Source organism: Canis lupus, chromosome X (assembly GCF_048164855.1).
Source record: "Canis lupus baileyi chromosome X, mCanLup2.hap1, whole genome shotgun sequence".
NCBI classification, from domain to species: Eukaryota; Metazoa; Chordata; class Mammalia; order Carnivora; family Canidae; genus Canis; species Canis lupus.
The window spans coordinates 67075837-67089941 of record NC_132876.1 but is presented as its reverse complement, the minus strand read 5'-3'; the positions used below and the strand labels follow the sequence as shown (position 1 = coordinate 67089941).

Genomic DNA, 14105 nt, shown 5'->3' with positions numbered 1-14105 from the left:
TAGTCAAGCTTCCAAATAGAATAGTGACATCAAAGACCACCTAGTGAAACACAGCCACAAGCAGGGAAGACAAACACATTATTTTAGAACTAATCTTTACTTTATAGCTTTGCAACAAAAGTTTGGCCAAACACCCAAAGCAGCAGCTACCTTGTTATCTCCCCAGAGTAATATTGCCCAAGGTGACAGTTCCATGATAAGAATTCTAGGTATGAATCATAAAATCTATCCTATCTTTTGTTATTTATATTGGACTGCTAATTATTTCTCTTTTATCACAATAGGTTGTACCAAGATATTAATCTAAAAGAAAATTTAGACTTATTTCAAAATAGGCTGTTTACAGCGGAGGAATAGGGTCCCCAAGTCACCTGTCCTCATCAACTTACCTAGGTAAACTTCAAATCATCCTGAAAACCAATGAATTCAACCTGAGATTTATTTTTTTAGTGTTTGTCCTTCTCTGATTGACATTTCACTCAGCATAATACCCTCCAGTTCCATCCACGTCAAAGCAAATGGGTATTTGTCGTTTCTACTGGCTAATATTCCATTGTATACATATACCACAGCTTCTTTATCCATTCATCTTTCAATGGACACCGAGGCTCTTTCCACAGTTTACGACCTGAGATTTAAAGACAAAACAACTGGAACACTACAGAGAGATGAGTTTTCGCTTCTAACAAAACAACTCATTTTTAGCCACTCTGCGCTGAGCAAAATGACTAAAAGGAAGAACTCACCACAAAAAAAAAAATAAAAGAATCAGAAACAGTACTTGCTACCACAGAGTTAAAGAATGTAGATTACAAGTCGATGTCAGAAAGCCAATTCAGAAGCACAATTCTAAAGCTACTGGTGGCTAAGGAAAAAAGAATGAAGTATTCAAGAGATTTCATGACTGCACAATTTAGATCTAATCATGCCGAAATTAAAAATCATTAAGTGAGAGGCAATACAAACTGGAGGTCCTAACAACAAGTGTTAATGAGGCAGAAGAGTGAGTGATACAAGACAAGTTGATGGCAAGGAAGGAAGCTGAGAAAAAAAAAAAACGAATAAAAGACCATGAGGAAATAAATGACAGCCTCAGAAGGAAAAATTCACGTTTAATTGGGGTTCCAGAAGGCACCAAGAGGGACAGAGGACCAGAAAGCATATTTGAACAAATCATACCTGAGAACTTCCCTAATTTGGGGAGGGAAACAGGCATTCAGATCGAGGAGATAGAGAGGTCCCCCCCCCCTAAAATAAAAAACCATTCAGGGACGCCTGGGTGGCTCCGCGGTTGGGCGCCTGCCTTTGGCTCAGGTCGTGATCCCCGGATCCGGGATCGAGTCCCTCATCGGGCCCCCTGCAAGGAGCCTGCTTCTCCCTCTGCCTATGTCTCTGCCTCTCCTCTCAATCTGGGTCTCTCATGAATAAATAAATAAATCATTTAAAAAAAAACGTTCAACACCTCGACATTTAATAGCAAAACTTGCAAATTCCAAAGATAAAGAGAAAATCCTTAAAGCAGCAAGAGACAAGAGATCCCAAATTTATATGTGGAGAACTATTACATTCACAGCAGACCTCTCCACAGAGACCTAGCAGGCCAGAAAGGTCTGGCAGGATATATCCAGGGTCCTAAATGAGAAGAACATGCAGGGAGTTGCTGGCGATGGCAAAAGATTAGGGACCCCAAGTCACCTGTCCCCACCAACGTACCTAGATAACCTTCAAATCATCCTGAAGACCTACGAATTCAGCCTGAGACTTAAAGAGAAAATAGCTGGAATGCTACAGTGACAAGAGTTTGCGCTTCTATCAAGGTAGGAAGACGGAAAAAAAATAAGAAATAAAAAAGCATCCAAGGGAGAGGAGCCCACACGAGTAGGCGGGCTAAGGACCCGCGGAGAGTGCCCCCAGGACAGGAAAGCCCAGTCCCGGAGAAGCAGGAGCTTTACCAAACTTCCCCGAGGGAAAGGTGCTCACAGGGGGTTCGAGCAGGATCCCAGGAGGGGCAGGGATGCCCTCAGGTTCCGAGGGGCACTAACAGAGGAACTGCGCCCCAGGGGAGAGTGCGCCACACACCGCGGCCAAGCTCCTTAAAGGGCTGCAGCGCCCGCCCCGCTGAGCCCAGGAGCAGCTCGGAGGCGGCTCAGGCAGAGGCTCTGCGAAGAGGATGCTGCGTGGCCAGGAGCACGATTCCAGCAGTGCAGGCCCTGGAGCCCAGGGCGCTGGGGGACAAGCCCAAGATCCAGCCCAGATCTCCTCCCGGGGCAGGCAGAGGCAGGGAGGTCCCAGGACAGCAAGGATGCTCCTGCCGCCAGGCAGCCCAAGCTGTGCAGATATGTGCCCCACCGCCCTGGAGTATCCAGGCCCCAGTGGACTGGACCTGTGGTGGTTACTGCAGGAGCTGACTCCAGGGCTGGAGAGCTGGCCACATCCACTGCTGTTGTTCCTCCTGGTGTCACCTTGTACCTGAGACTGAGCAGGGGCCTCACAGGATAAACAGCTCCCGCTGAGCCGTGCACCTGGTAGGGGGCTGGGCAGCTACCCCAGGTTCACACACCTGAGAATCAGCACAGCAGGCCCCTCCCCCAGAAGACCAGCTGGAAGGACAGGGGAAGAGCAAGTTATTGACCAAGCAGCACTGGAAAGTTCCAGGGGAAGTCGAGGGATTTACAGTATATATTATCAGAAGATACTACCCTTTGTTTTTTGTTTTCTGTTTGTTCCCCACCCCCCCCCCCGTTTTTTTTTCTTTCTTTTTTCTTTTTTTTTTTTTCTTTCTTTTTCTCCTATTTCCAGCACAACTTGTTTTTGGCCACTCTGCACTGAGCAAAAGGACTAGAAAGAAAAACTCACCTCAAAAGAAAGAATCAGAAACAGTCCTCTCTCCCAGAGAGTTACAAAATCTGGATTACAATTCAATGTCAGGAAGCCAATTCAGAAGCACAATTATAAAGCTACTGGTGGCTCTACAAAAAAGCATAAAGGATTCAAGAGACTTCATGACTGCAGAATTTAGATCTAATCAAGCCAAATTAAAAATTAATTAAATGAGATGGAATCCAAACTGGAGGCCCTAATACCGAGGGTTAATGAGGTAGAAGAACAAGTGAGTGACACAGAAGACAAGTTGATGGCAAGGAGGAAAACTGAGGGAAAAAGAGAAAAACAATTAAAACATCATGAAGATAGGTAAAGGGAAATAAATGACAGCCTCAGAAGGAAAAATCTACATTTAATTGGGGTTCCCGAGGGCGCCGAGAGGGACAGAGGTCCAGAATATATATTTGAACAAATCGTAGGTGAGAACTTCCTTAACTTGGGAAGGGAAACAGGCATTCAGATCCAGGAGATAGACAGATCCCCCTAAAATCAATAAAAACCACTCAACACCTCGACATTTAATACGGAAACTTGCAAATTCCAAATATAAAGAGAAGATCCTTAAAGCAGCAAGAGACAAGAAATCTCTAACTTTTATGGGGAGAAGCATTAGGATAACAGCAGACCTCTCCACAGAGACCTGGCAGTCCAGAAAGGGCTAGCAGGATATATTCAGGGTCCTAAATGAGAAGAACATGCAGCCAAGAATACTTTATCCCAAAAGGCTCTCATTCAGAATAGAAGGAGAGATAAAGAGCTTCCAAGATAGGCAGAAACTGAAAGAATATGTGACCACCACACCATCTCTGCAAGAAATATTAAGGGGGACTATGTAAAAGAAAGAGGAAGCCCCACAAACAATACACAAAAACAGGGACTGAATAGGTATCGTGTTGAAACTAAATTCATATCTTTAAATAGTAATTCTGAACGTGAATGGACTTAATGACCCCATCAAAAGGGGCAGGGTTTTAGACTGGATAAAAAAAGCAAGACCCATCTATTTGCTGTCTACAAGAGACTCATTTTAGAGATAAGGACACCTACAGCCTGAAAATAAAAGGTTGGAGAACCATTTACCATTCAAATGGTCCTCAAAAGAAAGCAGGGGTAGCCATCCTTTCATCAGATAAATTAAACTTTATCCCAAAGACTGTAGTAAGAGATGAAGAGGGACACTATCATATTTAAAGGATCGATCCAACAAGAGGACATAACAATCATGAATATTTCTGCCCCAAATGTGGGAGCTGCCAAGTATATCAATCAATTATAACCAAAGTTAAGGCATACTTAGATAATAACACACTTATTCTTGGTGACTTCAATGTAGCACTTTCTACAATCTACAGATATCTAAGCACAACATCTCCAAAGAAACAAGAGCTTTAAATGATACACTGGACGAGATGGATTTCAGAGATATTTACAGAACTTTACATCCATGTAACTGAATACACTGAATACACATTCTTCTCAAGTGCACATGGAACTTTCCCCAGAATAGACCACATACTGGGTCACAAATCAAGTATTAACTGATACCAATAGATTGGGATTGTCCCCCACATATTTTCAGACCATAATGCTTTGAAACTTGAACTCAATCACAAGAAGAAATTTGAAAGGATTTCAAACACGTGGAGGTTAAGGACCATCTTGCTTAAAGATGAGAGGGTCAACCAGGAAATCAGGAAAAAATTAAAAAGATTCATGGAAACTAATGAGAATGAAGAATACAACCGTTCAAAATCTGGTATACAGACAAAGAAGTCCTGAGGGGGAAATACATCGCAATACAACCATCCCTCAAAAAACTGGAAAAACTCAAATACCCAAGCTAACCATGCACCTAAAGGAACTGGACAAAGAACAGCGAATAAGATATACACTCAGCAGAAGAAGAGAGTTAATAATGATTCAAACAAAACTCAATGAAATAGAGAACAGAAGAACTGTAGAACAGATAAACAAAACCAGGAGTTGGTTCTTTGAAAGAATTAAAAAGATAGATAAACCACTGGCCAACCTTATTAAAAACAAGACAGAAAAGACTCAAATCAATAAAATCATGAATGAGAAAGGAGAGATCACTACCAACACCAAGGAAAAACAAGCGATTTTAAAAACATATTATGGGGATCCCTGGGTGGCGCAGTGGTTTGGCACCTGCCTTTGACCCAGGGCGCGATCCTGGAGACACGGGATCGAATCCCACGTCGGGCTCCCGGTGCATAGAGCCTGCTTCTCTCTCTGCCTGTGTCTCTGCCTCTCTCTCTGTGTGTGTGTCACTATCATAAATAAATAAAAATTAAAAAAAAATATTATGAGCAGCTATACGCCAATAAATTAGGCAATCTGGTAGAAATGGACGCATTTCTGGAAAACCACAAACTACCAAACCTGGAACAGGAAGAAACAGAAAACCTAAACAGGCCAATAACCAGCAAGGAAATTGAAGCAGTCATCAAAAACCTCCCAAGGGGGATCCCTGGGTGGCGCAGTGGTTTGGCGCCTGCCTTTGGCCCAGGGCACGATCCTGGAGACCCAGGATCGAATCCCACATCGGGCTCCTGGTGCATGGAGCCTGCTTCTCCCTCTGCCTGCTTCTCCCTCTGCCTGTGTCTCTGCCTCTCTCTCTCTCTCTGTGACTATCATAAATAGATAAAAATTTAAAAAAAAGAATCTCTTTTAAAAAAAAAAAGAATCTCTTTAAAAAAAAAAAACACAAAAAAACAAAAAACCTCCCAAGACACAAAAGTCCAGGGCCAGATGGCTTCCCAGGGAAATTCTAACAAACATTTAAAGAAGAAACCATACCTATTCTACTAAAGCTGTTTGGAAAGATAGAAAGAAATGGAATACTTCCAAACTTTTTCTATGAGGCCACGATCACCTTAATTCCAAAACCAGACAAAGACCCCACCAGAAAGGAGAATTATAGACCAATATCCCTGATGGAACATGGATGAAAAAATTCTCAACAAGATACTAGTCCATAGGATCCAACAATACATTAAGATTATTCACCATGACCAAGTGGGAATTATCCCTGGGATGCAAGGCTGGTTCAACACACATAAAGCAATCAACATGATAGATCATATCAACAGAGAAAAACCAAAAACCATATGATCCTCTCAATAGATGCAGAGGAAGCATTTGACAAAATACAGCATCCATTCCTGATCAAAACTCTTCAGAGTGTAGGGATAGAGTGAACATTCCTCAACATCTTAAAAGCCATCTACAAAAAGCCCACAGGCAATATCATCCTCAATGGGGAAACACTGGAAGCCTTTCCCCTAAGATTAGGAACACGACAGGGATGTCCACTCTCACCACTGCTATTCAACATAGTATAGGAGTCAGTCAACCAAAACAAATAAAAGGCATTCAAATTGGCAAAGAAGAAGTCAAGCTCTCCCTCTTTGCAAATGACATGATACTATACGTAGAAAACCCAAAAGACTCCACCCCAAGATTGCTAGAACTCATACAGCAATTCAGCAATGTGGCAGGATACAAAATCAATGCCCAGAAAACAGTGGCATTTCTATACACTAACAATGAGACTGAAGAAAGAGAAATGAAGGAGTCAATCCATTTACAATGGCACCCAAAAGCATAAGATACCTAGGAATAAACCTAACCAAAGAGGTAGAGGATCTATACCCTAAAAACTACAGAACAGTTCTGAAAGAAATGGAGGAAGACACAAAGTGATGGAAAAATATTCCATGCTCATGGATTGGAAGAATTAATATTGTGAAAATGTCAATGTTACCCAGGGCAATGTACACATTTAATGCAGTCCCTATCAAACTACCATGGACTTTCTTCAGAGAGTTGGAAAAAATCATCTTTTTTTTTTGGAACAAATCATCTTAAGATTTGTGTGGAAGTGGAAAAGACCCTGGATAGCCAGGGGAATATTTAAAAAGAAAACCATAGCCAAGGGCATCACAATGCCAGATTTCAACTTGTACTACAAAGCTCTGATTATTAAGATAGCATGGTACTGGCACAAAAACAGACAACTAGAGTAATGGAACAGAATAGTGAACTCAGAAATGGGCCCTCAGCTCCATGGTCAATTAATATTTGACAGAGCAGGAAAGACTATCCACTGGAAAAAAGAAAGTCTCTTCAATAAATGGTGCTGGGAAAATTGGACAGCCACATGCAGAAGAATGAAACTAGACCATTCTCTTACACCATACACAAAGATAAACTCAAAATGGATGAAATATCTAAATATGACACAATCCATCAAAATCCTGGAGGAGAACACAGGCAACACCCATTTTGAACTTGGCCACAGCAACTTCTTGAAAGGTACATCTATGAAGGCAAGGGAAACAAAAGCAAAAATGAATTATTGGGACTTCATCAAGATAAAAAGCTTCTGCACAGCAAAAGACACAGTCAACAAAACTAAAAGACCACCTACAGAATGGGAGAATATATTTGCAAATGACATATCAGATAAAGGGCTAGTATCCATGATCTATAAAGAACTTATCAAACTCAGCACCCAAGAAACAAAAAATCCAATTATGAAATGGGCAAAACACATGAACAAAAGTTTCATCAAAGAAGACATACACACGGCCAACAAGCCCATGAGGAAATGCTCTGCATCACTTGTCATCAGAGAAATACAAATCCAAACCACAATGAGATACCACCTCACACCAGTGAGAATGGGGAAAATTAACAAGGCAGGAAACAACAAATGTTGGAGAGGATGTGGAAAAAGGGGAACCCTCTTCCACTGTTGGTGGGAATGTGAACTGGTACAGCCACTCTGGAAAACTGTGTGGAGGTTCCTTAAAGAGTCAAAAATAGATCTGCCCTATGACCCAGCAGTTGCACTGCTGGGGATTTACTCCAAAGATACAGATGCAGTGAATCGCTGAGACATCTGCACCCCAATGTTTATAGCAGCAATGTCCACAATAGCCAAACTGTGGAAGGGGCCTCGGTGTCCATAGAATGATGAATGGATCAGGAAGATGTGGTCTATGTATACAATGGAATATTACTCAGCCATTAGAAATGACAAATACCCACCATTTGCTTCAACGTGGATGGAGCTGGAGGGTATTATGCTGAGTGAAGTAAGTCAATCGGAGAAGGCCAAACATTATATGGTCTCATTCATTTGGGGAATATAAAAAATAGTGAAAGGGAATGAAGGGGAAAGGAGAGAAAATGAGTAGGAAATATCAGTGAAGGTGACAGAACATGAGGGACACCTAACTCTGAGAAACAATCAAGGGGTAGTGGAAAGGGAGGTGGGTGGGGGGATGGGGTGACTGGGTGATGAGCACTGAGGGGGGCACTTGATGGGATGGGCACTGGGTGTTATACTATATGTTGGCAATTCGAACTCCAATTAAAAATATGCAAAAATTTTTTTAATTAGTCTATTTTTCCCTTCTGTAAAAAAGGACCCAATAAATAGGCTAATATTATTTCACTCATAAATCAAATCTAAAAAAGCAAATAAATAAAAACAATCAGATCTATAAATACAGAGAACAAACTTAGGGTTGCCAGAGCAAAGGGGATTAGAGGAGTGTGCAAAATGGGTGAAGGAGAGTGGGAGATACAGGCTTCCAGTTATGGAATGAACAAGTCACCTGAATAAAAGGCATTACATAGAGGATATAGTAAATAATATTGTAATACTGTTGTATGGTAACAGATGGTACATACACTGTGGTAAGCATAGCATACCCTTTTTCAGGGATACAAGAGAATCTGTATGTTGTACACCTGAAACTAATGTAATATATTGTGTGTCAACTATACTCAAAACATTTTTGAAAAATAGGTTTAGATACTACAAACAGATCTAAGTTTTTGTTTTAATAGCACCTGTATTATGGTCTAATGTATGAAAAGTTTGGTAATTAAGATAATTTTCCCTTATAAAAATATTGGCTTCTACTATAAAATATGGTGAGTATGAAGAAGAAAATAAGTTTCCCATAACCCCATCATCTACAACCATTTTAATGTCTTAAATGTTACAGTATAACATTTTTATATGTATGTGTAATGCATTTTTTAAAAGTTTTAATTATATTGCATATTGTATGCTGCATTTACAGTTTCATATTTTCCCATATCAGTATGTGATCTTTGAAATGAAATTATGGTTATATAGAAGTACAATGTTTGAATATGACATAACTTTCCACAGTTTGGTATTCAGTCTGTTTTCAGTGTTTTGCTACTATAAATAATGACTTCTTGAGCATTTTCATACATAAATCTTTACCTGAGTCTGGTAATTTCCTTCAGAAAGATTCCTATAAATTATTAGGTAAAAGGATATGAAGTCTTTATAGCTCTTGATGTATATTCCAAAATTGCTTTAAGAGAGGCATGGGAGATGCGACACTCAGTATTTCTGTCTTCCTCTGGATAGACAGGGAGAATTAAGGGTAAGAATTAATAGACACACTATTTAGAGGTGCTAATTGGGTGGGGTATTGGCAAAAATTGGAAGGGTCAAACTGGCATCCCCAGCATCCAAGAATAGAACAGAAAATCCTTGCTCCTCCATTGAGGGGCCTGAGGACACTATCCTCCACCCTGCAGATCTGTCCTTAAAAGTCAGTGCTAGATACTTCAACCCTTAAAAACCACTGACTCAAATTCTATGATTTACAGAACTCTGATAGTTAGTTAAAAAAAAAAAAACAGCAAACAATTTGTGTCTATAATTACCCTCCCATCTTTCAGCAATCAGATATACTGCTTCCCTTGATAGCTTTTAAAATTTCACCTTATGAAAGAGGCCCTTCCTAACATATTATTTGCCATATTCTGTGTCCCTACAGGATTATTTCTCACTCTTCTAAAATGGCTACCTCTTACCTGCTTTCCCAATTCTTGAAAGGCAGCCATGATTCAGGGAAAGAAGCACAGTATCTATATTACATTTACTGTAAATTGTTTTATGCTTCCTGCCTGCTATTCCTCTCTAGACAATCTTGAGAATGCAGTTTTACTCTTAGCCTTTGCCTCTTCCGTAGAATAGAAATAATTACATCTAACAGAATAGTTAGGATTAAGAAGGTAGCATGTGAAAGGACTGGGAAGATATCAAGTCACAGTACTTTTGTTTCTATGGAAGAGCAATTTCACAATGTATGCCTTCTGATAGGTGAATAAATTAATCCAATTCTTTCATCAAGATTATCTACTGCTGCTTATGTTTTAAAAAATGTTGATCATTGAAAACTCTGCCAAGGTAGAAGTAGTGGGTCCTTTCTCAGTTCTTTTTACTTGAGGTCACTCTTCAAGTTCTTTTGGCATTCTTTGTACGCCCATCATGTGCATGGACCCTGCTGTTTCATTGTGTTTTCTGAGAAAACATCCTGAAATACAGTTGACCTTTAACACAGGGGTTAGGAGCTCCAACCGGCCACCACCATCCCCCATGAAGTCAAAGCTCCATGTATAAATTTGACTCCCCAAAACCTTAACTAATAGCCTACTGCTGACTGAAAGCCTTATTAATAACATAAACAGTCAACACATATTTTGTAGGTTACATGTATTATATACTATATTCTTATAAACTAGAGAAAAGGTTATTAAGAAAATCATAAGGAAAATATATTTATAGTACTTTACTAGTTTAAAAATCTATATATAAGCAGACCTGCACAGTTCAAACCCATGTTGTTCAAGGACCAACTGTACTTACAGTTTGATCAGGGTTCTCACAGATGAAAACTGGGCAACAATGCAGATATTCAGAGTGACATAGATAATGATCAGAATGAAAGGCAGAGGAAGAGACTTCCAAATGCTTTCAAAATTGAAGTCCCCAAGGATTAGTGAAATTAGATAGAATGTACATTAAAGGGGCCAAAGAGCAAGAGTAATGAATTATAAACAATGATTTTACACTTTTGGATGTTGAAGAAATTTTCTGGGACCCCTTTTCCTCCAGCTGATTATTTGAAGTGACTAGAGAAGGAGAAAGTTCAAATATACCAACCTTTCAACTAACTGGATGCTCTTAACATCCATATTTGATGGGGATTATCTCTGCATTCACATCCCCATTTTCTATGATATCTCTAATATCAGTCTGCTACTCTATAAAGAGCTTAATGAGTAATCAATTATACTACTGTGTTATATAATCCTTAATTTTATTTCTCTTTCAGTTTGGCTTTTATCTCAACCTTGGCTTTTATTCATCTGTCTCAAATTTTTGTTTGCTCAAAGTGAAAGAAACAATCAACAAATAAATCTGTGCTCACAAATGAGAATGGGAACTCCACTGGCCAACCTATTGATTTCATCTGACTCATGTTAGTGTTGGCTTGGCCTCTAAGAACAATGAACTTTGATATATTTCGGGCACCAAGTCAGAATTAAGTCTCAATTGGGAGGAATGAGTACCTGGTTCAAAGATACCATAAGATTAAGAGAAATGGTTTGATCACTAAGAGCAGACCTATGCTGACTCCAGAAGTTGTAATGAAGAGAAATGAGATCAAGACCTACCATAACGGGACACCTGCACCCCGATGTTTATAGCAGCAATGTCCACAATAGCCAAACTGTGGAAGGAGCTTCGGTGTTCATCAAAAGATGAATGGATAAAGAAGATGTGGTTTATGTATACAATGGAATATTACTCAGCCATTAGAAATGACAAATACCCACCATTTGCTTCGACGTGGATGGAACTGGAGGGTATTATGCTGAGTGAAATAAATCAATTGGAGAAGGACAAACATTATATGGTCTCATTCATTTGGGGAATATAAAGATTAGTAAAAGGGAATAGAGGGGAAGGGAGAAGAAATGGGTAGGAAATATCAGAAAGGGAGACAGAACATGGAAGACTCCTAACTCTGGGAAACGAACTAGGGGTGGTGGAAGGGGAGGAGGGTGGGGGGTGGGGGTGACTGGGTGGCGGGCACTGAGGGAGGCACTTGACAGGATGAGCACTGGGTGTTATTCTGTATGTTGGCAAATTGAACACCAATAAAAAATAAATTTATTATTTAAAAAAGACCCTACCATAAAGAACGGAGCAACTAGAGGGATATATGATGTTGCATCCAAAGAAATCAGTGGCTACTGTCACCCAAATATTATGTTCCAGTTTTTCCTCAGATCAGTAATAGCTGACAGAGATAATTTATGCTCATATTGTCTAGTTGTTTAATAGAAAAGGTTGGTAATGGGACATGGCTTGGAAAGAGGTTTTAAGATGTTCTTTCTTGGGGAAAAAAATGAATTGTAACTTGTAAAAATGAATAGTTCCTCAAGACATGCCAGCACCTAAGCCTACAACACACTCAATCTACTTTAAAATCTCTCTTTTCTAGGTATGCAATGCATCTTTTCCACGTTCTAGTCTGCTGATCTACAATAGAATGGAAAACGAAACTAAAGATTAAAAGAGATCATGGACTAGTGAGTAGAAAAAGAAAGAATAGGCAGCCTTTGGAGACTGCTCTGAGACCTAGCACCTGAAGTAGAGTAAAAGTGGTCTTGTGGAAAGAGCACTGAACTTGGAATCAGATTATTTGGATTCAAATGCTGGCCCTACGTTTTTCTAGCTTTGAGATCACGTAAAATCTATGATATACTTATGAAATGGTGAGAATATAATGATTCTTGCTTCATAGGGCTATTGTGAGGATCAAATGAGATCATAGATATAAAGAGCTTTCAAAACTGCAAGTGAAGGAAAGTATTGCTGTTGTCCAGGACATCTCCACACATACTAGTTACCAGAGCACAGATGAAAAAGAAAGGATCCTCCCCCTTAGGGAAGCTGTGGCCAGTGAACTCCTATAGCAGTCAGCCTCTTATTTATCCCCTTGAGATAATTCAAAGTTTGTTAAAACTAAGTGGCATATAGTACTAAAAATTATTAATTAATCTTTCCATTTGCTTTTTGCTTCAACATAGACTCTTAAAGATGCTTTGCTTCCTTTCTTCCTTTTAAATCTTTTTAACTAATTCCAACACCTGACATAATAGTTTTAAGATTAAAACACCATAGTTTTATTTTATTTTATTTTTTTTAACACCATAGTTTTAAACTATTAAAGCATAATAGTTTTATCTTCCTCATGTTCAGGTAATATTACCTTGGTACTTTTTACACTAGTTTTGAGAATGTAGTACAGATACTCTTGTTCAGGCCTCCCCATAACCAGTAGCACATATTTGTGAGACTACTTGCTAGGATTGAGGAAGTAATCTATGATAAAGTAAGGGGATTTAAACTTATTGACTTGGCCTCATGAACATGATGTTTGAACAACTCACATTTGCATTTAAATTTTAAACTTCCAGGGAACATTATAGAATTGACAGTGTTAGATGTGGAAGAAGATCTTTGAGGGCATCTTCTCCAATACAAATAAGAAAAAGTCCTAATGTGGACAAAGACTTGCTTTTAACAGCAGAGTTGGAACTGAAGCTAAGTTTGCCTGACTCTCATTGCAGTATTATTTATTTTCTTTTATTTGTCTTTACATTGATAACAACAGGACCACCTGCTTTCTCTCCCCTCCCCTATCTCTAGATAAATGATCTCTGAATCAGGCAAATGATCTAGGCATCATGATGCAAATTTCAATAATTAGTGGTATCAGACAGCTGTCAAGGAATGGGCCTAAAAATTTGATTTTTCACTAGATTTTTTCTTTTTTTAAGATTTTATGTTTTATTTATTTATTTATTTATTTATTTATTTATTTATTTATTGAAAGAGAGGGAGAGGGCAGGGGATGACAGAGAGACAGGGAGAGAGAGAATCTCAAGCAGACTCTGCACTGAGTGCAGAGCTGGACACAGGGCTCAATCCCACAACCCCAAGATCACGACGTAAACTGAAATCAAGGCAGACCCTTAACATACTGAGTCACTCAGGTACCCCTTCACTGGCTTTTTTCTTACACTATTCATTACATTTTCATAGGAGGCTGTGACTACAATATTCTATTTATATCCTTTCCTACATTTTATGGTATTTATCATGTTTGATGGCTATAGAAGTCATTCCAGTTGATATTAGAGTTTACTTCCATTGCTTCATCTGAAAAACAAGGTGGGGTGATTTTTTAAAAATAGCATTTGGAAAAAATGACCTCAAAGATTCTGGTTTCAGCATTCTGTGATTTTAGAATTTAAACATTTCCCCATTGGGGACTTTTGGAAAA

At 39.3% G+C, this 14105-nt stretch overlaps 1 protein-coding gene across 2 annotated transcripts in view; it reads left to right on the top strand.

Annotated features, from left to right (window-relative positions):
- CHIC1 (cysteine rich hydrophobic domain 1) overlaps window positions 1–11657 on the top strand; it is a 75059-nt gene extending 63402 nt beyond the window's left edge. For both annotated transcript variants that reach the window (XM_072816588.1, XM_072816586.1), the window contains one exon: window positions 11082–11657. In XM_072816588.1, the coding sequence (XP_072672689.1) occupies window positions 11082–11165 (84 nt within the window). In that variant the 3' untranslated portion in view covers window positions 11166–11657. The remainder of the gene's footprint in view (window positions 1–11081) is intronic.
- The last annotated feature ends 2448 nt before the right edge of the window (window positions 11658–14105 follow it).